The sequence below is a fragment of the Camponotus vicinus genome, unplaced genomic scaffold, assembly GCF_025532165.1.
Source record: "Camponotus vicinus isolate PSW18456_S1 unplaced genomic scaffold, iyCamVici1.0 SCAF_6, whole genome shotgun sequence".
Lineage (NCBI taxonomy): Eukaryota > Metazoa > Arthropoda > Insecta > Hymenoptera > Formicidae > Camponotus > Camponotus vicinus.
In genome coordinates this window covers 14,228,042-14,251,499 of record NW_028141978.1, presented here as the reverse complement: position 1 = coordinate 14,251,499, position 23,458 = coordinate 14,228,042, and the positions used below count along the sequence as shown (strand labels likewise).

General features: G+C 28.7%; 3 protein-coding genes across 3 annotated transcripts; 2 read left to right on the top strand and 1 right to left on the bottom strand.

Annotated features, from left to right (window-relative positions):
- Positions 1-2,434: 2,434 nt before the first annotated feature.
- On the top strand, positions 2,435-6,558 carry LOC145973267 (uncharacterized). Its single transcript, XM_083102525.1, has 7 exons — positions 2,435-2,527; positions 3,277-3,392; positions 3,991-4,146; positions 4,347-4,455; positions 5,836-5,904; positions 6,009-6,098; positions 6,427-6,558. The coding sequence occupies exons 1-7, from the start codon at positions 2,435-2,437 to the stop codon at positions 6,556-6,558; spliced, it is 765 nt and encodes a 254-aa protein (XP_082958651.1).
- A 3,694-nt stretch (positions 6,559-10,252) lies between these two features.
- On the top strand, positions 10,253-14,185 carry Lac (septate junction protein lachesin). Its single transcript, XM_083101637.1, has 6 exons — positions 10,253-10,588; positions 10,889-11,130; positions 11,212-11,468; positions 11,544-11,947; positions 12,337-12,445; positions 12,589-14,185. The coding sequence occupies exons 1-6, from the start codon at positions 10,543-10,545 to the stop codon at positions 12,608-12,610; spliced, it is 1,080 nt and encodes a 359-aa protein (XP_082957763.1). The 5' UTR covers positions 10,253-10,542; the 3' UTR covers positions 12,611-14,185.
- Positions 12,336-17,103, bottom strand: LOC145972747 (sorbitol dehydrogenase). The gene is made up of 5 exons (XM_083101636.1): positions 16,919-17,103; positions 15,452-15,709; positions 14,808-15,045; positions 14,501-14,679; positions 12,336-14,422 (listed from the first exon to the last, which is right to left on the bottom strand). The coding sequence occupies exons 1-5, from the start codon at positions 17,057-17,059 to the stop codon at positions 14,219-14,221; spliced, it is 1,020 nt and encodes a 339-aa protein (XP_082957762.1). The 5' UTR covers positions 17,060-17,103; the 3' UTR covers positions 12,336-14,218.
- Positions 17,104-23,458: the final 6,355 nt, after the last annotated feature.

Genomic DNA, 23,458 nt, shown 5'->3' with positions numbered 1-23,458 from the left:
CATTATTTTGTACATAAAAGTATTAAGGTAAGATAATCGAAAAATGAATATTTTACAAGATATTTTACGGTTTATGTAAAATTAAGAAATTATTTCAAGCCTCATAACTCAAAAAGTACTTAACAAAAAAGTACTTAATTTTAGTGTTTTGGAAAGCTCTCGAGATAAGCTACAAGAATATGCAATGACAAATAGTAGGTTCCATTTAAGAAATTAAAGGTGACCTTCATGTGACCTTCAAATAACTCTTCAAGGTCAAACCAATGATACCATCTTATGGCCCCCTCGAAACCATAAAACTTTTGTCTGAATCATTTTTCCGTATCTGTCTTAGGTACAAAGAAATTTGGGTGCATAGATTAAAATGGCCCACCCTGTATATATATATATATATATATATATATATATATATATATATATATATATATATATATATATATATATACAGGGTTTGTCAAAAGTGTGGAAACCTGTAAATATCTCACAAACGGTGCATTTTAGAAAAAAATGTTTCAGGCAAAAGTTGTTTGGTTTCAAAGGGGCCATAAGACGGTACCATTGGTTTGACCTTGAAGAGTCATTTGAAGGTCACGTGAAGGTCACTTCAATTTTTTTAAATGGAACATCCTATATATTTTTGCACACATTTGTAGCTTATCTCGAGAGCTTTCCAAAACACTATAATTAAGTACCTTTTTGTTAAGTACTTTTTGAGTTATGAGGCTTGAAATAATTTCTTAATTTTACATAAACCGTAAAATATCTTGTAAAATATTCATTTTTCGATTATCTTACCTTAATACTTTTACGTACAAAATAATGAGAGGAATCAATTGGTGTAAAGAAAACACATAGTTGTTTTGAAGAAAAAATATGTAATTTGCAATTAACAATTCCATATTTTTTCTTAAAAACAACTATGTGTTTTCTTTACACCAATTGATTCCTCTCATTATTTTGTACATAAAAGTATTAAGGTAAGATAATCGAAAAATGAATATTTTACAAGATATTTTACGGTTTATGTAAAATTAAGAAATTATTTCAAGCCTCATAACTCAAAAAGTACTTAACGAAAAGGTACTTAATTATAGTATTTTGGAAAGCTCTCGAGATAAGCTACAAGAGTGTGTAAAAATATATAGGGTGTTCCAGTTAAAAAAATTGAAGTGACCTTCACGTGACCTTCAAATGACTCTTCAAGGTCAAACCAATGCTACCGTCTTATGGCCCCTTTGAAACCAAACAACTTTTGCCTGAAACATTTTTTTCTAAAATGCACCGTTTGTGAGATATTTAGAGGTTTCCACACTTTTGACAAACCCTGTATATATATATATATATATTTAAAATATATAAATATATTAACTATAATATTTCGTTTCTCTCAACAATTATCAAACTGTTAACCTTTTAAATTGTCAAATTATTAACGATTCGCAATAATAGTCGCTCAATGTTTCAAATATAATGCACAACGCATCGAGAGAATCAATTAGCATCACAGAAAAGAAGTAGTAATTGATATATTCGAGATTCTATTTTGCACGCCTTTTTTTAGAGAGGGATATTAAATTTTTTTTAATTTATGCTCTATCAAATTTATATATTATATAAAATTTTTTAATTATTAAAATATTTGTACATGATTAAAATGAAGATTTATGAATTTATGAAGATACGAAAGCTCGTTAAAAAAAATATTAAAGTTTAATCATTATTTCTCAAACAATTTTAATAAAAATGTAAATATTTTAGCTGTTTCTATAATAATAATAAATAATACAACAATAATATAACATAATGAAAGAAAGAATCTTCTGTGTAGCCATATAATTATGATTATATAGTATTTCTACAATCATATAGAAGTTTATATATTTGCTGCGTAGCCAAGAATGATTGTAGAAATATCATATAATCATAATTATATGCCTACGCAGAAGATTTTCTCTCATATTATGTTATATTATTTATTATTATGACTATGCTGCAAATAAAAAATAATTATTATTAATGATAGAAAGAGAGAATAGCTTACCTGTTTAGGAATATTTTCTTACGATATATCCATCATATTATCCATGTTTTTCTGTTAAATCACTACTTCACAATTATAACACAATTATTATTATTGACAACAATTTATTGATGAGAATTGTCAACAATAATAATAATTTGACATATAGGGTTATGTCAATTATTATTCCCGCTACTTCGACATGTCTCCAACTCAAGTTATTATATTTCCCTATACGGATGCTTAGATCGAATCTTATTGGTGAATCATTTTTGCTTCTTAGTTCCGCTCGCAGCCAATGAGAGATCGTATAGACGAAATTATAATGTTTTTCCGATTTTTATTAATAGAATAAAGAATGATAATTATATGTTCTAAACCATCCTTGGTTAATAAAAAACTGATGTGCAAAAGATGACACCGAACTATATTACTGTTATCGAGAATAGCGATCAAAACCGATCCGAGTTCGGTGAAACGCATACTCCCTCCGTCTTTTTGCCAACCGTAGGTTGGCAGCAGTCGGGAGTAAAAAAGCCATTTGCTAATTATTGGCGTTAATATTGATTAATTCAGTAAAATCGATCGGCTTCCTTGTGCATATGATATTAAAGGTATTAAATAATGCATAGCGCTAATGCATCAATTCAATTAATATACCATCATTACAATTGCTTTACAATTGATTCCATCGTTTTAATAAGTGGACCGATTAAAATGAATTTGTACAAACTTGTGATGTCAGTTCGTTTCAAAAACCGCGGAAGTAATGTAATTATGGCGACCACTATAGAAGAAGCTTTATATCCTTTGCTGCTGACTTCTTCGCTTCTCGGTTTTGGTGCTTACTTGCCAAAGAAAATTTATTTAAATATTTTTTATAATCTGATAGTTTGGATTATTTATCCTTGTCTATTTTATTATCTAATAATCGAGTTTAAAGCAGAAAAGTGGTTTTATAAACCTTCTCAAATAATCGCTATACTGGTTTCCTATTTGATCATCATCATATCTGTTATTACGAATATTTATTATTACAAAGTACGTACACACACACACACACACACACACACGCGCGCGCGCACATGTGTATACATATTCTCAATATTGAAATTAATAATGGAAATAATTAAATTATTATATTTTGTGTAAAATGGATACAGTTTTTATGCAAAGTTATATATTGTACATTATAAATAGAAAAATAAATATATACTAAATATTGCTTAACATTGTTCTCGTTTAATATTGTTTAGAGATTTTGGATATTTATAAAAAGACTTGCTGCTGTAGACAACACGTTAGAAAAATTAGGCACTCCAGAGTTATATCACAAATTGCACGTATATGCAAAACGGTTGTTAATTGGATGGTTTGTGTCTACAAATATAATCAATATGAATGATATGATACGGTGGGGAAAGTTAGAAAAACAATACGTCTTAATTTTTATTTATATCATAAACCACCATGTCCACGTTAACACATTTATGGATATATTATTTGTAACTCTTCTATGGTTAGTATTATTTCCAAAATATATCTATTTTATTATATTTTAATAATAAACATAATTAATGCTTAATATAAATATATATATATATATATATATATATATATATATATATATACATTACAAACTGAATATATGTGTGTGTGTCTGTGTGTATGAGCGCATAATACTGAAAAGTATAAAATATTTTATATGACAAAAATATAATATTTTTTAAAATGTTTTCACAAATACAAAATATAATGTTTCAAAATAAAAATGTTTTTAAGATAGCTATTATTCATGTATATATCGCAATTATTTCTCATAGATCATTTCTATAATTTTTTTAATATCAAAATAATATAGAAAATTTATATAAAAATTTTCTCTTAATAGGTAGACATAATAATTTATATTTGATATATTTTAGACTATATATAAGTGCTTTTATTTTAATACATTTTATGTAACACAGGTATATTGGTATCCGATTTGACGAAGTAAACAAGCACATGAAATGTCTGCTAATAAAACAGGAATATGGGTTGCGATGCACGTGGAAAAACGCTGCATTGACTCATAGATATATCATACGTACTAACTATTACAAACATATACTATGGACATTAATGTAAATCGATACACATATCTTTTCAAATATATCTGTAATTTCTGGAGACTATAAAACTAATAAAATTAATAACTTAGATTTTAAACATTTGAAAATCGGTGGGGAAATTCGATTTATTCAAATATCACATAATAATTCTTTTCTTTATCTACATATGTTTTTTCTATGTTTCCTCATTAATAAATCTTGTTTTCTTGAAGGCATCTCCATTTGGAATTGTGTCGAATTTCTCGCGAATTAAACGAAATATTTGGCATACATATGACTATGCAAATGATAACTTATATGTTATCTCTCACAAAATATTGTGTAATTTTTTATCTACTTGGACAAATGAAATTTCTCTCAAAATTACCACTATTATATTGGCTTAATATCCAAATATGGATATTCTTATATGGGATTAGGATCTTCTGTTTAAATTACGCTTGCGAACATGTCAGCGCTAAGGTAAATTTTTAATACAAAGTGATTCACATAACTCATAAAAATGTTTGTTTTCAGACACAGATTACGAAAAATATTTATTTTATATTCGTTGGAAATTTTAAAGTTGCGCTTTCTGTTTGGAAGAAGATCTTAACATATGTGTAGATTTAAAGGTTCAGTGATTTATAAAATTGAAGACCATTAAACCCATTAAAATTGATCTCATAGTTCTTGAAAGTGTTAAAATGTTAACAGTTATGTGAACCGCCCTATAAATATATATATATATATATGTATATATACAGGGTGAGCCATTTTAAGTTACCCACCCCAATAACTTTTTTATTTTTGAATATATAACAAAATGTTTCAAATAAAAGTTGCTTGACTTCGAGGGGGACAGAAGATGGTGGCAAAAATTTGACCTTGGATAGTCATTTGAAAGTCACATAAAGGTCACCTTCAATTTCTTAAATGGAACCTACTATTTTTCATTGCATATTCTTGTAGCTTATCTCGAGAGCTTTCCAAAACACTATAATTAAGTACCTTTTTGTTAAGTACTTTTTGAGTTATGAGGCTTGAAATAATTTCTTAATTTTACATAAACCGTAAAATATCTTGTAAAATATTCATTTTTCGATTATCTTACCTTAATACTTTTACGTACAAAATAATGAGAGGAATCAATTGGTGTAAAGAAAACACATAGTTGTTTTGAAGAAAAAATATGTAATTTGCAATTAACAATTCCATATTTTTTCTTAAAAACAACTATGTGTTTTCTTTACACCAATTGATTCCTCTCATTATTTTGTACATAAAAGTATTAAGGTAAGATAATCGAAAAATGAATATTTTACAAGATATTTTACGGTTTATGTAAAATTAAGAAATTATTTCAAGCCTCATAACTCAAAAAGTACTTAACGAAAATGTACTTCATTATAGTGTTTTGGAAAGCTCTCGAGGTCAGCTATGAGAATATGTAATAAAAAATAGGGGGTGCCATTTAAAAAAATTGAGGTAACCTTCACGTGACCTTCAAATGACTCTTCAAGGTCAAATCAATGGTACCATCTTATGGCCCCCTCGAAACCATACAAAACATGTCTGAACCATTTTTCTCTAAAATCAAAAATGAGAGAGATATTTGGGGTGGACGCTTAAAATGGGACACCCTGTATATATGTTTACATATTAATAATTACATATATAATTGATTATTATTATTAATAAAATATTGATTATTTCTTATAGGCTAATGAAATGGAAAGAATTATTCATCAACTAACAAATTTTCTCCGATATGCTGATATTCGTGACGAAGTAAAATAAAATTTTTATAATACAAAAAAATATTTTACATATATTACTTAAATAATAATAATTCTGTATATGTGTATATGTGCATAAGAATTCTGTTCGTACAGATTTATCAGTTTACATTGTATATGATATACCATCCACTAAAATTCACTGGATTGGGTTGCTTCTATTTTGGCAGTGATCTTCTGCGAAAAGTTAGTTTCTCTATATAATTATATTAATCTCTTGTATACTTTATCAAACTATAAATTATTATCAATAATTATATTATTTTATCATACTATAAATTATTATGTTACAAATTATTATTTATATACTTTTTTTATCGCATTTTACATGTTTATTATTATATTCAATTATGTAATGAAAATTTATATTTTATAAATTAATCACACAGAAATGTTATTCTTTTTTTCCGTCTCTGTCTTTTTTTTTATGAAATAGTTTTACATGCAATTAATTTATAATCTTTATTATAAATTCATTGTCTGCAAGATAATTTAATCTACATTTTTTTTTCAGTTTATCATGGTGTTAATAACAGTTATGGTCATCATAATACAGATGCTTCCAATACCAATATACGATAATAATTTTTCCAAGTTCATAAAAGAGGAAACTATATCCAACATCTCGTTAACAAGCACCGATTGATGAGAGAATGTGTTATTCCTTATTTTTATATAAATAGATTTCTCTGTTATTTCATATTTCATATTTAATTCATTTCTCTTTTCATTTGATTTTATTTTTAAATCTGAAAATAAGAGATTGATGATAAATTATATATATAGGATATTTAATGTATAAGGTGTCTTACCGAAAATATACAAGTAGATCTTATTAAACTGAACTAGGAAGTCCTATATCATTTTACAAACAACTGTGTAAAATGTCGAGATATTAATTTAAAAAAATCGATCAATCAGCGCGTGATCCGCATAGCTAGACCATAAGATATACGCTCTAGGCGTTCCAGCGGCGACTGTCATATGGCAATGAAAAATTAGGCTGTAGAGATCCTTTAATAAGAGACTGGCAATCAGGGGACCACTTTTGATTGGTCCGCTATTTTTAGGCAACTCCCGCTCATATTTAAATTTTAATTATCCTATTTTGAATATAAATGATATTTATTAATAATAAATATTATAGATAAATAGTGAAATTTTAATAATAATTTATATATATATATAATATTCATTATTATAACAATGAAATTTTAATTATTATAATAATGAATATTATATACATGTATTGATAATATAAGAAATATTATATATATATATATATATATATATATATGTATATAAATTATAATAATAAATTTTATTTTAATATTAATAATATTAATATTATAAATAATAATAATTAAATTATAATGATAAATTTTACTTTATTTAAATATTAAAATTATTTTGACATATATTATTTAGAAAAATTTTAAAAATCATTATTTTTTAGTATTTCTATAGTAATATAAATATTATAGAAATACTAAAAACTAATTTTTTTTTAAATAATATATGTCAAAATAATTTTTCATATTATTTCATATTATTTTTCATATTATTTTTCATATTATTGACAAATTATTGCAAAATTCTGCTGTATATTCACCCATTTTATTTTTATTTCTTCACTACGCAAGAATATTAACAGACACACCTGCAAACACATACATTCGTGCACATTCGTGTAAGTGAAATCTAGAGTCTCTGCATAGATTCTATATCTATCTCTCTCACAGGATTTTGCATGAACATGGACAAAACATACTCTCAATATGCGCTCACTCTATTTATGGAAGAGCAATCATTCGTTATTGCAAGTAAAAATTGAAACAAAAGGAATAGAAACAACTTTCATTATGGTTCTTCGATTATCAATTCTTATGTTTGACTTTAAGTATTGTTAAATGAATAATAATTATTCATTTAACAATACTTAAAGTCAAACATACAATATTTTAAGTTTTAAAATGTGAACATAAATTAATTATCAATTAAAGATTGCTATATCATAACTTCATTTATTATTTTAATCTTTTGATTCATATGTTATATAGCGTATACGTGTATCGGTAGTAATAACGCATGCTATAGCAAGTAGCAAATGATTTCGACCTCGTATAAAGGTCATGTTACTCTCTAATGATATAATAAAGTGCATATAATTTCATATGATTATTTCACGATTGAGAATCTCGTGCAAAGTGTCCCATGTATTCGATTAATCATAATTAAATCGTGTTTTCGTGAGTGAGTAAGTGCCACGAGAGGAAACAACGATCACGAATAAATAACGAAAGATATACATGAGAGGAAAAAGAATTCTGGAAAAGCATCAGACAACGTATAGTATGCACACATATGCAGTAAATAATTTATACAAATTATTTGTCATATTTATATTAATTTCAAAATGGATATATTACTCGTTTTTCTTTCATTTCATACTAATTCACATTCTAAATTATCGTATAATATAACGTATAAAACATTCCAGATTTTAATTTCAAACGTTTAAAATTATATAATAAAATAAAATAAAATATTTTTATATGGGATACATGAGTATTTTATAGATATATTAACATTTGATAGAAATATTAATACATTATAAAATATTTTTTATAATATATTTATTTAGATATTTCATATGTAAGAATTGGATTTTCTATTCATTATATTTTTTAAAAGTTATATTCAAGAAAAAACTTTTTTCATAATTATGCAATTTATGATATTAAATATTTATTCGAATAAAAATATAGGGTAAAGGTTGATATTAGGTTGATATTACTCACCTCCGATGAGCTTCACCTTGACATATGTTATCAAGGTCACTGTCCTAAGTAACATGCAAAAGATTTTAGCCGTCGCTCGTTGTTTATTAAAAAGCAATAACTTAAAATACTTAATTTAATATTTCGCGTATATATACAGGGTGTCCTAGACCACCCATACACCCCTTTTCTTTCAAAAACTAAGCATTTTAGAGAAAAACGTTTTCAACAAAAATTGTATGGTTTTGAGGGGAACATAAGATGGTGTCATTGGTTTAACCTTGGATGGCATCGTTAAGGTGAAGTCAAGGACACCTTTAATTTCTTAAATGGAACCACCTATTTTTTATTGCATATTCTTATAGCTTATGTCGAGAGCTTTCCAAAACACTATAATAAAGTATTTTTTCATCAAGTACTTTTCGAGTTATAAGGCTTGAAATAATTTCTTAATTTTACATAAACCATAAAATATCTAGTAAAATATTCATTTTTCGATTATCTTACCTTAATACTTTTATGTACAAAATAATGAGAGGAATCAATTGGTGTAAAGAAAACACAGTTATTTAAAAAGAAATGTAATTGTTAATTGCAAATTGCATATTTTTTCTTCGAAACAATTATGTGTTTTCTTTACACCAATCGATTCCTCTCATTATTTTACATAAAAGTATTAAGGTAAGATAATCGAAAAATGAATATTTTACTAGATATTTTATGGTTTATGTAAAATTAAGAAATTATTTCAAGCCTTATAACTCGAAAAGTACTTGATGAAAAAATACTTTATTATAGTGTTTTGGAAAGCTCTCGACATAAGCTATAAGAATATGCAATAAAAAATAGGTGGTTCCATTTAAGAAATTAAAGGTGTCCTTGACCTCACCTTAACGATGCCATCCAAGGTCAAACCAATGACACCATCTTATGTTCCCCTCAAAACCATACAATTTTTGTCGAAAACGTTTTTCTCTAAAATGCTTAGTTTTTGAAAGAAAAGGGGTGTACGGGTGGTCTAGGACACCCTGTATATATAAGGAATTATCAATAACATATATCATGTTCGACTTTGGCGACGTAAACAATAGCGTGCTGTTTACATATTATGATTTTGCTATCATTTGCTGGGTGACACTCGAGCAGTAAAGTAATAATGCGAAATGCTTCGTATATTAACTAATTTTTTAATAAATAATCTATAAATTAATCTATAAATTAATTAATCTATAAATTAAAAAACTTCTACAAATATAAGAGATTTCTATTGAAAGAAATATAATAAATTTTTCTTCGCATTATTCAATAATTAAATCTTATTAGCTCTCGCGAATTCGAGCATTCGAATAATTCGAATATTCAAATCAATCGCGAAAGCAATCAAATCATGTCAATAATTTATCGAGCCTATTCGCAGAATGCTACACTAATCAATTTTAATTTTATAATTGCAAATTAAAATTTCTAATCGATTTAACTAGAGCTATAATTATAGCAAAATAAAATCAACGAGACTTATCTCGCACTTGACTAGTCATGTAGTATCATACGCCATATTTACAACGCTCGATGATCAGTCAACACACACCTGTCCCGCCCGTTGATGCTTCGTCGAGTCAGGACGTATTAGTCTTCTGCTTTTCCGATTACATCGTTTCGAATAGTTTGATCTGTCTCGTCGAGTAAAATCGCGTGCGTTCCATCGTCGAGTGAATAAAGTTTGACCCGCGCTTCGTTAAGTCGCATGGAGGAGTCCCATGTTCAGAAATAGCAACAGCAACAATTGGATCGTGATAAAAAGCTGAGGACGTTGTTCGGATCGAGTAGAGTGTCGTATTGGGTGTGTCACGATGCGTTCTGTCATTTTAGCTCTGACATGCGCGTTCTTGCAAACAGGTAAACATACACATGAAATCAGGTGAAGCATGTGTACTTTGGTCCATATTTTTCTGAATCCTCTTTTATCGATAAAAGTGCCTCTAAAAGTGGCCTATAGCCAATCAGAAAGCTTATATGCTTATAAAAGAAGATTCAGAATATGGGCCTTTGTGTATGTAACTTTGCGTTGAGAAATATATGTCGCATCTTACATTTGTCATATCACATTCATTCGAAATGGAAAAGTTTTCTCTCGCTATTTGATAAATAATATTGCTTTTCAAGTCAGATGTACGAGTTTCTGTTTGTTGTTTCCAGTTGTGGCTCAACGTACTCCGACAATATCTTACATATCGCAAGAACAAATTAAGGATATCGGGGAGACTGTAGAATTACGCTGTTCCATTCAATATGCGGAGGATTATCCCGTTTTGTGGATAAAACTCAACAGGAATAGTGTGCACGAGCAAGTGGCACTTTCTACCGGCACTGCATTGATTATTAGGGACAGTAGATTTGCCATTAGACATGATACGGCATCCGCTTCTTATCTCTTGCAAGTAAGATTTGGTCAAGATACTCCTGACTCCAGATATATATATTCGTATTGCATGTATTAATTGATACACTTGATATTTTAGATTAAAGATATACAAGAAACAGATGCTGGATACTATCAGTGCAGAATACAAATATCTGTGAACAATCTTTTAAATGCAGAAGTGGAATTACAAGTTCGTAGACCACCGATAATTAGCGACAATTCGACTCAATCTTTAGTAGTTAGTGAGGGACAACCTGTTATGCTAGAATGCTACGCCAGTGGCTTTCCACCGGCAAGAATATCATGGCGCAGGGAGAATAACGCCATTTTGCCTACTGGAGGATCCATTTATCGGTATGGAATAATTAGTGGAATTTTATATTTTATTAATTATTTGATAAGTATATATAAACTTAAGAAATATTACAGTGGTAATACATTAAAAATATCTGCCATACGAAAAGAGGATCGTGGGACATATTACTGTGTTGCTGAAAATGGCGTTGGACGTGGTGCTAGACGTAATATTAATGTGGAGGTTGAATTTGCGCCGGTGATAACAGCTCCGAGGCCACGACTCGGACAAGCTTTGCAATATGATATGGATTTGGAGTGTCATGTAGAAGCGTATCCTCCGCCAGCTATTACTTGGGTCAAGGACGATGTACAATTATCGAATAATCAGCATTACAGTATATCGCATTTTGCAACGGCGGACGAGTACACCGATACAACGATTCGAGTTATTACTATAGAGAAACGGCAATATGGAGTATACATATGTCGGGCGGCCAATAAGTTGGGCAGTGCTGAGACGCAAGTTGAGCTTTTTGGTAAGAAAAATTTCAAAAGAGAACATTTCTCTATATTTCTATGTATTGTATGTTACCTGTAGATAATTTATCTAGTTAAAACACAAGAGAAAACAGAGAAAGAAAAAGAGAGAAAGAGAAAGATTAATTGAATTGGATCTAGACTTGTTAATATTGTTAACTTGTGCATGGTAAAATTAAATATCCATCGTATTGTTCAAGTTATAAAATTAAACATCCATCGTATTGTTTGAGTTATAAAATTTAATGTGCATATATGAATGTGCATTTTAAATCTTTCAAAATTTGTGTCTTCTAATTTTTATTTATTACTTTTTTCCTTAGCTATTTGCAATTGATTTATTTTAGTAGATAGCATGTTAGATTTGTTCCCTTGTTTGTTTGCGCAGAAACCATTATCCCTGTTTGCCCACCAGCTTGTGGTCAAGCTCATTATGGAACTGGCGTTATTCCAATTTCGAATTCTTTGATAATTCTAGTTTTATTAATTATAATAAGGTAAGTTTTTTCATATATTTTTTAAAATAATGGAAATTTAAAATAATTACATTATTTTATTATAGATTCTCAATTAGTTTGTTATATATAATGTATATATAATATATAATATATGTGTATATGTATATATTTGTTATTTACAGAATTTCCCATACCAAATATTAACTACCCAGGCCTTCAATGGGCAGCAGCAAACAAATGCGACTCTTTAAAATGGCTCTATACAATCATTAGCGTTATTATCGCAATAATGCTATAAGACCAAAACCTAGCATAAGGGCCTCAATTAATGTTTCTCTAACTTGTCTATTTCATCATATGATTATTTTTATATTGTTATTTACGAACGGAGCGATTTGTATTATCGGTAAAAAAAAAAAACGCGCGCATTGGAACATTTATGGTACTTGTGTTGCTATGGTGCAATTGTTAAGGAAAATTTAATTTTATTATTTCTTCTATATGCATTACGATTTTTTATAATACTTTTAAAATCTATTTTTATATATTTACATATATGTATGTTGTATAATTTTTATTGAAATTTCCATATCACTTATATAATGTATACATTTTTTCTAAATCTTTACACTTGATTTTGTTTTTTTTTATTGTGCATAATTATGCTGCTCAATTTTTATCAAATCATACATCGAAGTCGAAACGATATTAAATAAAATCGAGAGTAGATTAGTAGAATAGAAGAAAATATGCGATAATAAATGTAATGTGATTTTTAACTATCTATCATATACTGATTTGCTACTTGTTAACATTTTAATTATTGGAACATAATTTTCATATTTATAAATGGAGATTAATATTTAAAATATTCAAAAATGTTGACAAGATATAAATTATAACATTTCAGTATACATATTTATAATGATACACCATATTATGTAACATTTATAACGATACACGATATTATATAATGCTGTATGCAGATAGCATGACAAACAACTCTTGGTCTTATTACAAATTGATAAACAACGGCAAAGAACAAAGAATAATGACGTTATAAAAAAAAACAAAAAATATAATATTATCTTATTATCTTATAGATAGTTTTTAATAATTGCAAAACGACAATATAAATTTGTTAATATTATATAGGAAAAACTTGACAGTAGATTTATGCAGCTACCCTGTTAATAAAAGAGTTTGAATGATCATGAACAAAGAAAACAATGTTGACGTTAGTGCCTTGTTCATGATAAAATGTAATTCATATTGCAACTAAAACTTTGTATTTATGTATGTTACTCTTTGTACGTACATGAATAAGATAATACTTAATGTGTTTTATCAAGCACATATTTCTTGCTTGCTTATACATTTATAATCTGAATTTGAATCTTTTTTAACAGGCGTATCATACGATATAACCCTCGATAAGTAAAAATAGAAAGATAAAATTTCAATAAAAAAATCTCTTAGCAAGATTTTATACCTTTTACAAATTTATACGATTTTATACTTGTTAATGTCGTAATTTGTATTTGAATCTCGACGACATGATACTCGTAATATCTGTAATAACTGTAGTATTTATATACGTTGTAACGCAATTTATACGTAGTGTCAAATATATCATAGCTTTAATATCAATAAGGTTTCATACAGATACTCATTTGCGTGTACACTAAGACATTGCAGTTTATTATTCAATATTGATGCATTTAAATATTCAGCCTAATTTGTATATGAAATGAGTAATAAAACTTTAGAGAAAAATAATTCTTTATTTTTTTTCAACAGAAAAATCTCGTTTTACAATTTGAAAACAACCTTGCTTATGTTTCCCTTCTTTAACGCATCCAGAGCTTCTTTATATTGGGATAAAGCAAATACCTTAATTCCTAACTTATTGAAATCAAGATATTTTTCAGACAATGGCTGCACTAAGGCTAATCCTTTAAGAAAAGAATATGGATTCACAAGCACGCCTAGGATAGTCAATTCTTTCTTATAAACCTGCCAAAATACGTATAAAATAATTAATTTATAATTTTTTAAAAATATATAGTTCTTGCAGATATGTGATAGGTTTACCTGAAATGGTTCAATTGATAGCTTCGCTTTCGGATTAGCGACACCGAATATACACATGCGACCACCATGATCTAATAAGGAAATAGCCGCTTCCATAGCTGGAGCAGAGCCGCTGCAGTCCACGGCTACATTAAACTTTTCTTTTATTTCGTTTGGATTTTTAACTTGGTAATCTAGACCTATATATATTCGCATATTTTATTAGAAAAATCTTGGAAAAATTATTCAGGTTGATGTCACAAAATAATGTATAAAATAATGCTCCAGTATATTTTACAAATGTATAAATAATTTTTCAATATATTACCAAGACTGGTGGCGAGTTTCCTCCGTTCTTGTTGCAGTTCACTGATAGTGACAGTCTTCCTGAGACCATGTAAATGAAATAGACAGGCCCATAGTAAACCTATGATACCAGCACCTATTACGAGAACTTTCTCTCCTATATTTACGGGATTAAGCTTATCCCAGCCGTGAGCAAGACACGACAACGGCTCAGTCAGCACTGCTTGATGCATTTCAATCTCATTCGGGATCAAATGAACCTACAAATCGTAGATGTACATATGAAGAAAAAACGTTATTTCTTTTTTAATAGAAAACAAATGTTGAAAAGAGACATTTCTTTCAATTCATTTGGCTGCTTACAACATGAGGGGAAAATTATCAAAAGAATTTTTTTTAATTTCCCAAATTCCAATAAAATTCCATGAAAATTCTCTGATTTTTCCGATAAAAGAAATTTCAGATTTTCCATGTTTTTCCAAAGAAGAGACACTCTGCGTTTTTTCTTTGATATTTTTATTAAAAATCTTATTAAAAATCTTATTATTAAAAATCTTTTTATTAAAAATTTTATTAAAAATATATGAAAATCGATTTCAGGGATTGGTCGTGCAATCTATCATTATAAAACATTTTTTTGGAGGGACCTTATACATATTACTGTACCTGCGTTTCCGGAACAAGCGCGTGCGTAGCCCATCCTCCATTTCTAAAAATTCCTATCGTATTATTTATACCTCCGCCTTTACAAAAATGATAATTTGCATTGTGACAGTGATCGCAATTATTGCATCCGCTGTTAGGATCGATAGCGACCCGTTGACCAACCTTAAATATAGTCACTCCCGATCCAAGCTCGTCGATCGTACCTACAAATTCATGCCCAAGTGTTAAGGGTCCAGTCTGCTTACACGGAAAGTCACCCTAAAAAAAAATTATGTTATCGTGTATATCACAAAATTTCATATTTGTCTCATACCAAGTCTCAAATATTTTTAAGTAATAAATAATCCGTGTTTTATAAGCAAAATACAATTATGCAAAATACTTTTATATTAATAATTTATATATTCTCTATATAAAAAACATATATACAGGGTGTCCCATTTAACTTGAGACATCGAAGTAACTCGAAACCATGGCGGTTTCGGTGAGAATGTTTTAAACAAATGTATGGTTTCAAGGGGGACATAAGATGGTGCCATTTGTTTGACCTTGAAGAGTCACCAGAAGGTCACGTGAAGGTCACCTCCAACTTTTTAAATGGGACACCCTATATACTTTTGCATATTCTTATAGCTTGCCTCGAGAGCTTTCCAAAACACTATAATTAAGCTAGTTTTCATTAAGTACTTTCCGAGTTACGAGGCTTGAAATAATTTCTTAATTTTACATAAACTGTAAAATATCTTGTAAAATATTCATTTTTCGATTATCTTACCTTAATACTTTTATGTACAAAATAATGAGAGGAATCAATTGGTGTAAAGAAAACACACAGTTATTTTTAAGAAAAAAAATGTAATTGTTAATTGCAAATTACATTTTTTTTGTTCGAAACAATTATGTGTTTTCTTTACACCAATTGATTCCTCTCATTATTTTGTACATAAAAGTATTAAGGTAAGATAATCGAAAAATGAATATTTTACTAGATATTTTATGGTTTATGTAAAATTAAGAAATTATTTCAAGTCTGATAACTCGAAAAGTACTCAATAAAGAAATACTTTATTATAGTGTTTTGGAAAGCTCTCGAGGCAAGCTATAAGAATATGCAAAAGTATATAAGGTGTCCCATTTAAAAAGTTGGAGGTGACCTTCAAATGACTTTTCAAGGTAAAACCAATGACACCATCTTACGGCCCTCTTAAAACCATACAACTTTTGTTTAAAACATTCTCACCGAAACCGTCATGATTTCGAGTTACTTCGATGTCTCAAGTTAAATGGGACACCCTGTATAATACAAAATACATAATGATATATTTATATGGAATATTTTACTATATCAATTATACAATATTTCAGAAAATCACATTACAAATATTTTACATTTTACGATTACATTTATATTTTATATTTATATTTATATTATATTTATATATTTTACAAATATTTTATATTTTTTACTTCCAAAATATGAAGATCCGTCCCACAGACTCCGGAATACACGACTTTGATTCGTACTTCATTTGCTGCCGGTTTAGGAAGAACATTTTGCTTTTTTAAAGTAAGCGACTTAGTCGATGCATTGAAACTCAAATATTCCATTGTGTATGCCTGTTTGAATTGTATCGAGAACACTAAGAAAGATTCGGTCGCTATCCGACATTTATACGACATAAACCTATGTGTTATCACACATCTTGACTGATTACACCAAGAAGATTACACATAATTGCGAAATTGAGAGAGATTGTCAGCTTGACGTCACATAAAGATCACGACTTGTACATAAGTAAAAGAGTAAATGACAATGTTCAAGAGCAAAGTTTAACATATAAACAAATTTGATTCTATTATAAGCGAATATAACTAATTGTAAGTGAAAACGAGATGAGATTTTAATAAAATAGAATGTTGACTAAAGATGATGAAATAATAATAAACTGATAAGTGTGTTACAGTTATAATTCATGTATTTTCACATTAAATCGGTATTTTAATTTAATATGTAATACATAAAAATTATAATATAAATTATAATAAAATAATTAAAATAAATAAAATAAATGTGCTGCTGTTTGATACGTTCACAAATTTCAACAAAGTTTGTGATTTTCGTTTGATTTATATCTAAAACAAGATTTCTTTTTGTCTTTGTTCGATCTAATCTGCTTGGAAAATTTGTTATTTTTTGTGGAAGCTGGATAATTTCATCAGAATTGCTGTTGTCATTTTGATTTCCTCCTTAGTAATTTCACTCTTAGAAAAATCCGAGGAAAAATCCAAGAAAAGACTTGCATTATGTGATGTTAGTTGATCATTCGTATAAAGTTGAGTACATATGAAATTAGAACTTTGTGATACATTTTCAATAAAATTAATTTCTTTTTGAATCGAATCATCAACTCTTGATGAAGAACATAATGAGACACTTGATAATTTTTCAGCTTCCATACATGTATTTTCTTGAGTGTCGAGTATATTATCATACGGAATTATGACAACATTGTTATTACATTCATCAGGTTGTTCATTAATATTTTTTTCTATTACATTATATTTTGGATTTACTTGAAGAAAATTTAAAATATTAGAATTTTTTACCATATTTTGAGATTTTTTTATTTTTAAAATGCGTTTTAAAATGCTTATTAAAATTTGAAAGAACCCATTTATATTTATTATTTTCAATTTGTGTAAATGTTTTAGAAATAAAATTGCACTCTGTGCAATTTACATAAGCAGTTTGATTTTTTATTTCTATGCTAATATTATCTAAGTTAGAAAGAATTTGTGATTTTTTAGCTTCATCATAATCGATGCTTTGTAGGAATTTAATAATATAATTTGAAACTACGTTTTTAATATGATTAACAGCTTTAGATTTATCGTCTTCAGTTAAATAAGATTTGTTTTTAAATGTATTAATTGTATCATCAAAATTATTTTTATTACGTTTTATATTTCTATCTTTATTTAAGCATTTACGTTTATTAGACATGCTTTGATGTTGTGTACTTTTTTTTTTTTTTTTAGAGACAGGAAATGCTTTGCGCACTTAGCAATCAGACCCGAGGGAGGTCTGATTGCCGTCGTGGGGGACTCCCGGTTTACCCCAACCCACGTGGGTTGGGCCGGTTTACCACCCAGTACTGACCCGAAATGTCAGCACCGGACCCTAAAACCTGTCTATAGCCCCTGGCCATTAATAGGGATTTATTTACGTCCACCGGGAACCGCTCGCGCATAACATCCAGTGTTTGATGTTGTGTACTAACGTCACATAAACATTCTAAATTTTTTTCTTGAGTTTTTTCAAGAATAGTAGATTCAAGAAACTTTTTACTACTTTTAATTAATATATTTAATAATTCTTTATGCCCAAATAAAATTTCAAAATGTTGTTCTTTTGTCGTGTATATACCAAAAAAATCTTTTTTTTCTTCAGGAGTTAACAATAAAGTTAACTTTTCTTTGGCAAAAGTCTTTCTTCGTTTATTTTGCTTATTGATATGATATTGTCATATCCAGTAAAAAGGAGAAATTGCTTCAAATAATCAGGAGATACAATATCTTGTAGATTGAACTTTTCTATAAGTTTAACATCGACAGTATGGGAGTGGGGATGATTCTGAACGGCCGCACATGCATACAGACACTGTGTACCGTCCAAAATGACCCCCACTCATCCCCATTCCTATGCTATCAATGCTGCTTCAGACGTAAGCGCGGTAAAATGCAAAATAATACAACGTAATGCGAAGTAATTCGAAGTAATGCAAAGTAATTCGAAGTAATTCGAAGTAATTCGAAGTAATGCGAAGTAATTCGAAGTAATTCGAAGTAATGCGTAAGTAATTCCAGGAAAAATATACATGTATTGCGACAGTGAGACATCCCCTGTAATATCTCTTTAATGATGTCAAGCAAAAAATTCAGTAAATATAACGTAAAAAGAAACGTAAAAGTAAGTATGATTAGATTAATGCGGAAAAAAAATAATTTATAATTTTTTTTATATATCATTAATAGCAAAAGAGATATTTAAGCTGGAATATCATGTATATTTTAATATATGTCTTTTTATTGTTATACTGTGTGTGGATAGTGTATCTAGAACATATACTAATTTTAACAAGAAGCATCATATATTATTGTTATAATCACATTAAAAACTGTATTTATCTAAAGCAGTAAAGGACATTATACCTATATGTTTAGCCATGTTGCAATCTTACTAATTGCAGTGCAATATCGTAAAAATATTGTAGATGTGGAAATAATTACGATAAATAATAATTACAATTTTTAATAAAAAGAAAGAAAAACAATGAAAAATCTGCAGAAGTCACGTGAAAAGTTTTAAGAATTTCAAATTTCAATCTCAACGAGATTGAGAAATATATCTTCCTCAATAACAGGAGGTTATATAAATATCTTAATGTGAGCTAACAATTTATTGACTCTTAATAAAGCATATTATTCTCACGCAGCCAGGAAGTCACGCGTCTGGAAGTCTTGAAAAACTCCAAATGCATATCTTGTTTGGTTAATGAATATTTTTCTTTCTTCACGAAGCAAACAAGAATCGTAAAAGATATTATTATATAAGAGAACGCATTGAATCGCGTCCTTAAATGTGGGCCTATTTTTTCTTATCTCGACGTAATGCAGAAACGGAGAATTCATTCATGCATGGCAGATCGACTCGTTATGAACGAATGTGTCCTTCAATTCATGAGAAATTTCGGGTCAACGGGACACGAAGCTGGATAACTGGTTGCACTGGGGAGACCGGAAATGGGGTCGAGAATGACGTCATCTGGCGTTCAACGCCGTTCATTCAACCCCCGGGGATAAACTAGGTCACTAGAACAAGCTACCCCTCTATCCTGATCTTTTCGCAGAAAGAGATTTCTAATTCTGGAAAAGATACTAGAATCTCGCTGATTAAAATCAAGTGACAATTATTCCCCAAAATTCTATATTAAGATTTCTATATTAAGAATTCTAGATTAATTCTGCATTAATGAGATCGATAGGAGGAAATATAATCTAATAATTGCTCCACTAACGTTATTCCTGAAAATTAAATTTCGAAAAAATGTATTGCTTATCACCAGCCCTTAAAATTTCACTCCTTGCGATATCTTTTCCAGATGAGAGTCATTCAGGAGGCAAAGATCTAATTCATCACTTGGACGCATTTTTCCAACGGTTAAGTAAAATGATCAAAGCTTTAGCGACCCACGGATTGACATTTAAACGGAGCGGTATGAGCAGAATAATGTAATAAAACATAACAGTAGAGTACATAAATGTTTACATTTTATTTTTATCTTTCTTTTCCTCAAGTGCAAGGGAATAAACAATATGGAATATTTAAGATTGAATATTTTACGATGTATAAGGAGATGAACTATTTACTGTAGAAATCCTTCCCTTGTATATTTGTAGGTAACCGATGACGGCACGTGCTTTGGTTTCTGAACGAGCTGCAAGGTGAATGGACCGTCCGACGTCACAGCCTCAAAAGTGGGTCGCCGTGGACGAGTCCGGATCGCCTTGTCCCTTGTATTGCCATTAGCGACGGCAGTGCAGTTCATTGAAAAACCGCGATTCGATCAATATCTCCCTCGATAAATACGTTAATAACAATTTGCGAAGCGAACGAATACCAGAATCCTTTCAGCAATAACGAATTTGCCCTAAATCGCGTCTACAAAGACGGAAAACTGGAGAAAAAGTGGGGCAGAAAAGGTGAAAAAAAGCGACAGAGACATGAACGGAAAGAGGAAGAGGTCAAGCTACGCGTTCAATGGAAGAACTCTAGTCCCGCGAGCGGATGCGAATGGTCGGAAATCCATTGAAGGTTGCATAGACTTTGCATCGCGTGTGCGCGACGCTTTGACGTTTCTCTTTATCCAAGCAAAAGATCCGTCATTTCGCACTTGCTTCTCTTTACTGTTCTGTGCGAAAGCCGTAATATAATGTAAGGGATTCCTTTCTGCTCTATAAATATAGTCTTATCCTATTTAGAAAATAAACTCAGAAAAAGACCGGGTGATCCTTTAACAACGAATTCTTTTCGAAAATTATTTTCTTCAGCGAATATATCGGAACATAAATAATTTCTGAATTAAAAACGTGAGAATTATAAAATGGACGAGAAAAAGGATTTGTTCGCAGATGAAGAGAACTTCAAAAAATAAATGACATTATTATTCTTAATTAAATTTCAAATAGAGTTCTTCAATTAAATTTTAATTTGGAACTTAACGTCTTGAAATTATATGATGCTACAAATTGGAAAGTTTTGTGATAAATAATTATCTCCGCCGACATTTTCGTTATAAAAAAAAAAACGAAATTAAATGATAGATTATTGGTTAGTTCAAAAGATATAATAATTGAACTCGGCGAACTCGTACGTCATTTCCCCATTATACTTCTAATACTGATGCTCTGACGATAACTTTTATTCTTTTCATATCTCTTTTCGTCTCATTCAACAAGCCTCGTAGAGGGGGATCACTGAAGAAGTGACGAGTTTCAAGGTTTCTTATTTCTATTCCTGTGACACAGAAATACAGAATCAGATTTTCGCCACATGTACGTTATTGATCCTAGGGTATTGTTAAGGGCGAATTTTAAAAGAATTTTTGATACTTTTACTTTGAAATATTTTTCAAACATCAAGAAATATTTTAAATGAAAATTGTAGTATTTGAAGAATAGAAAATTAATCTATTAAAAAAATATTTCTATTTAAAAAAAACAAATTGATCTTAAAATAACATAAAAATTAAAAATTACAATTATTATTACATATGTTCACCATGTTACGTCGTTTCCAAAAACTCTTTTCTTTCTTAACATTTTTTCTTAACATTTTTGTAATTCTTACAATTAGTTTTCCAGATTGTTGGATATTTTAAAATGAAATATCCTGTATCCGTTTTCCTGTTTAATCATTGATTATCTCGTGCTTAAATGAGATGTATGTTGCAGAATATTTTCTGCAAACCGGATATGATGTAGTTGTTTACGATTTTTCACACTTATTTATGAAAAAAATATTTATTCTTTAACGAAATAAAATAATCTAGAAATAATTTAAATGATATTTAAAAAATTGTCTTTTAAATGTTTATATCGTTGAAAGTTTCCTCTTTGTTTACTTTATTTTTGGTAAATATAATTTTTATAAAGAGATCTTTTCGCACGTAGGATACTGATTAAGATTAATATGTTGCAGATATAATCAGAAATAGATAACATAGGTCGGTTAAAATTGTTAAAAAAGAATTTCCTTCTCTCCTGCTCTTATAAATTATTAGATAAGCTGCTACGAACAATTACATTATTTATTATCAAGCAAAAATATACATATGTCAATATAAATATTAAAAAGTAGAAGGGATGAATTAAAATTTCTATCAATTAATATTTAAATACTATCAACATATTTATTTTTTTATTACAGAAAGATCATTTCCAAAAGCATCTTATATAGATCCAAATTGCAGATATTCTTTTAGTCAATTTTTTGTCCAAATTAGAAAATGTTATATCAGTTTTTTTCTCAAGTTTCCTATCTTTTCCATTATATATCTCTAGTATCCAATCTCGCGAATTAAAATTCTATTAAAGATTGTACTTAAAATTAGCTAAAGAGTATAGTTTTTCCTGCCTACCTCTTGTACTCGTTCCGTAAGTAGTTAACTATTTTCCTTTATAGTTTAAAAACTAAGCTTCGGGCAAAATTTTGCAAGAGGAAAAATCGTCTTAGAATTCATTCAAGAATTTGATATTTTAAAGACAAACGTTTGTTCAGAATCACCCTGTATAGTGCAGGATTGTTCAGAAATATGTGCTTAAAAAAACAAAGCATTGTTTTTTTCAATGTTTTTTTAAAAATCAGATATTTTGACAAAAAATGTTCGTTATCATATTTAAAACAAAAAAAATATATTTTTGAAATATAGTTAAAACATAATTTAT

Excerpts from the sequence above, each read along its gene's own strand:
- LOC145973267 (XM_083102525.1), top strand. The coding sequence starts at position 2,435 with ATGACACCGAACTATATTACTGTTATCGAGAATAGCGATCAAAACCGA. Across the intron at positions 3,393-3,990 it reads AAACGGTTGTTAATTGGATG|GTATATTGGTATCCGATTTG; the intron begins GTTTGTGTCTAC and ends TATGTAACACAG. Across the intron at positions 4,147-4,346 it reads CATATACTATGGACATTAAT|GCATCTCCATTTGGAATTGT; the intron begins GTAAATCGATAC and ends GTTTTCTTGAAG.
- Lac (XM_083101637.1), top strand. The coding sequence starts at position 10,543 with ATGCGTTCTGTCATTTTAGCTCTGACATGCGCGTTCTTGCAAACAG. Across the intron at positions 11,469-11,543 it reads ACTGGAGGATCCATTTATCG|TGGTAATACATTAAAAATAT; the intron begins GTATGGAATAAT and ends GAAATATTACAG. Across the intron at positions 11,948-12,336 it reads GACGCAAGTTGAGCTTTTTG|AAACCATTATCCCTGTTTGC; the intron begins GTAAGAAAAATT and ends TTGTTTGCGCAG.
- LOC145972747 (XM_083101636.1), bottom strand. The coding sequence starts at position 17,059 with ATGGAATATTTGAGTTTCAATGCATCGACTAAGTCGCTTACTTTAAAA. Across the intron at positions 15,710-16,918 it reads CGGATCTTCATATTTTGGAA|GGTGACTTTCCGTGTAAGCA; the intron begins GTAAAAAATATA and ends ATTTTTTTTTAG. Across the intron at positions 14,423-14,500 it reads TATCAATTGAACCATTTCAG|GTTTATAAGAAAGAATTGAC; the intron begins GTAAACCTATCA and ends GTATTTTGGCAG.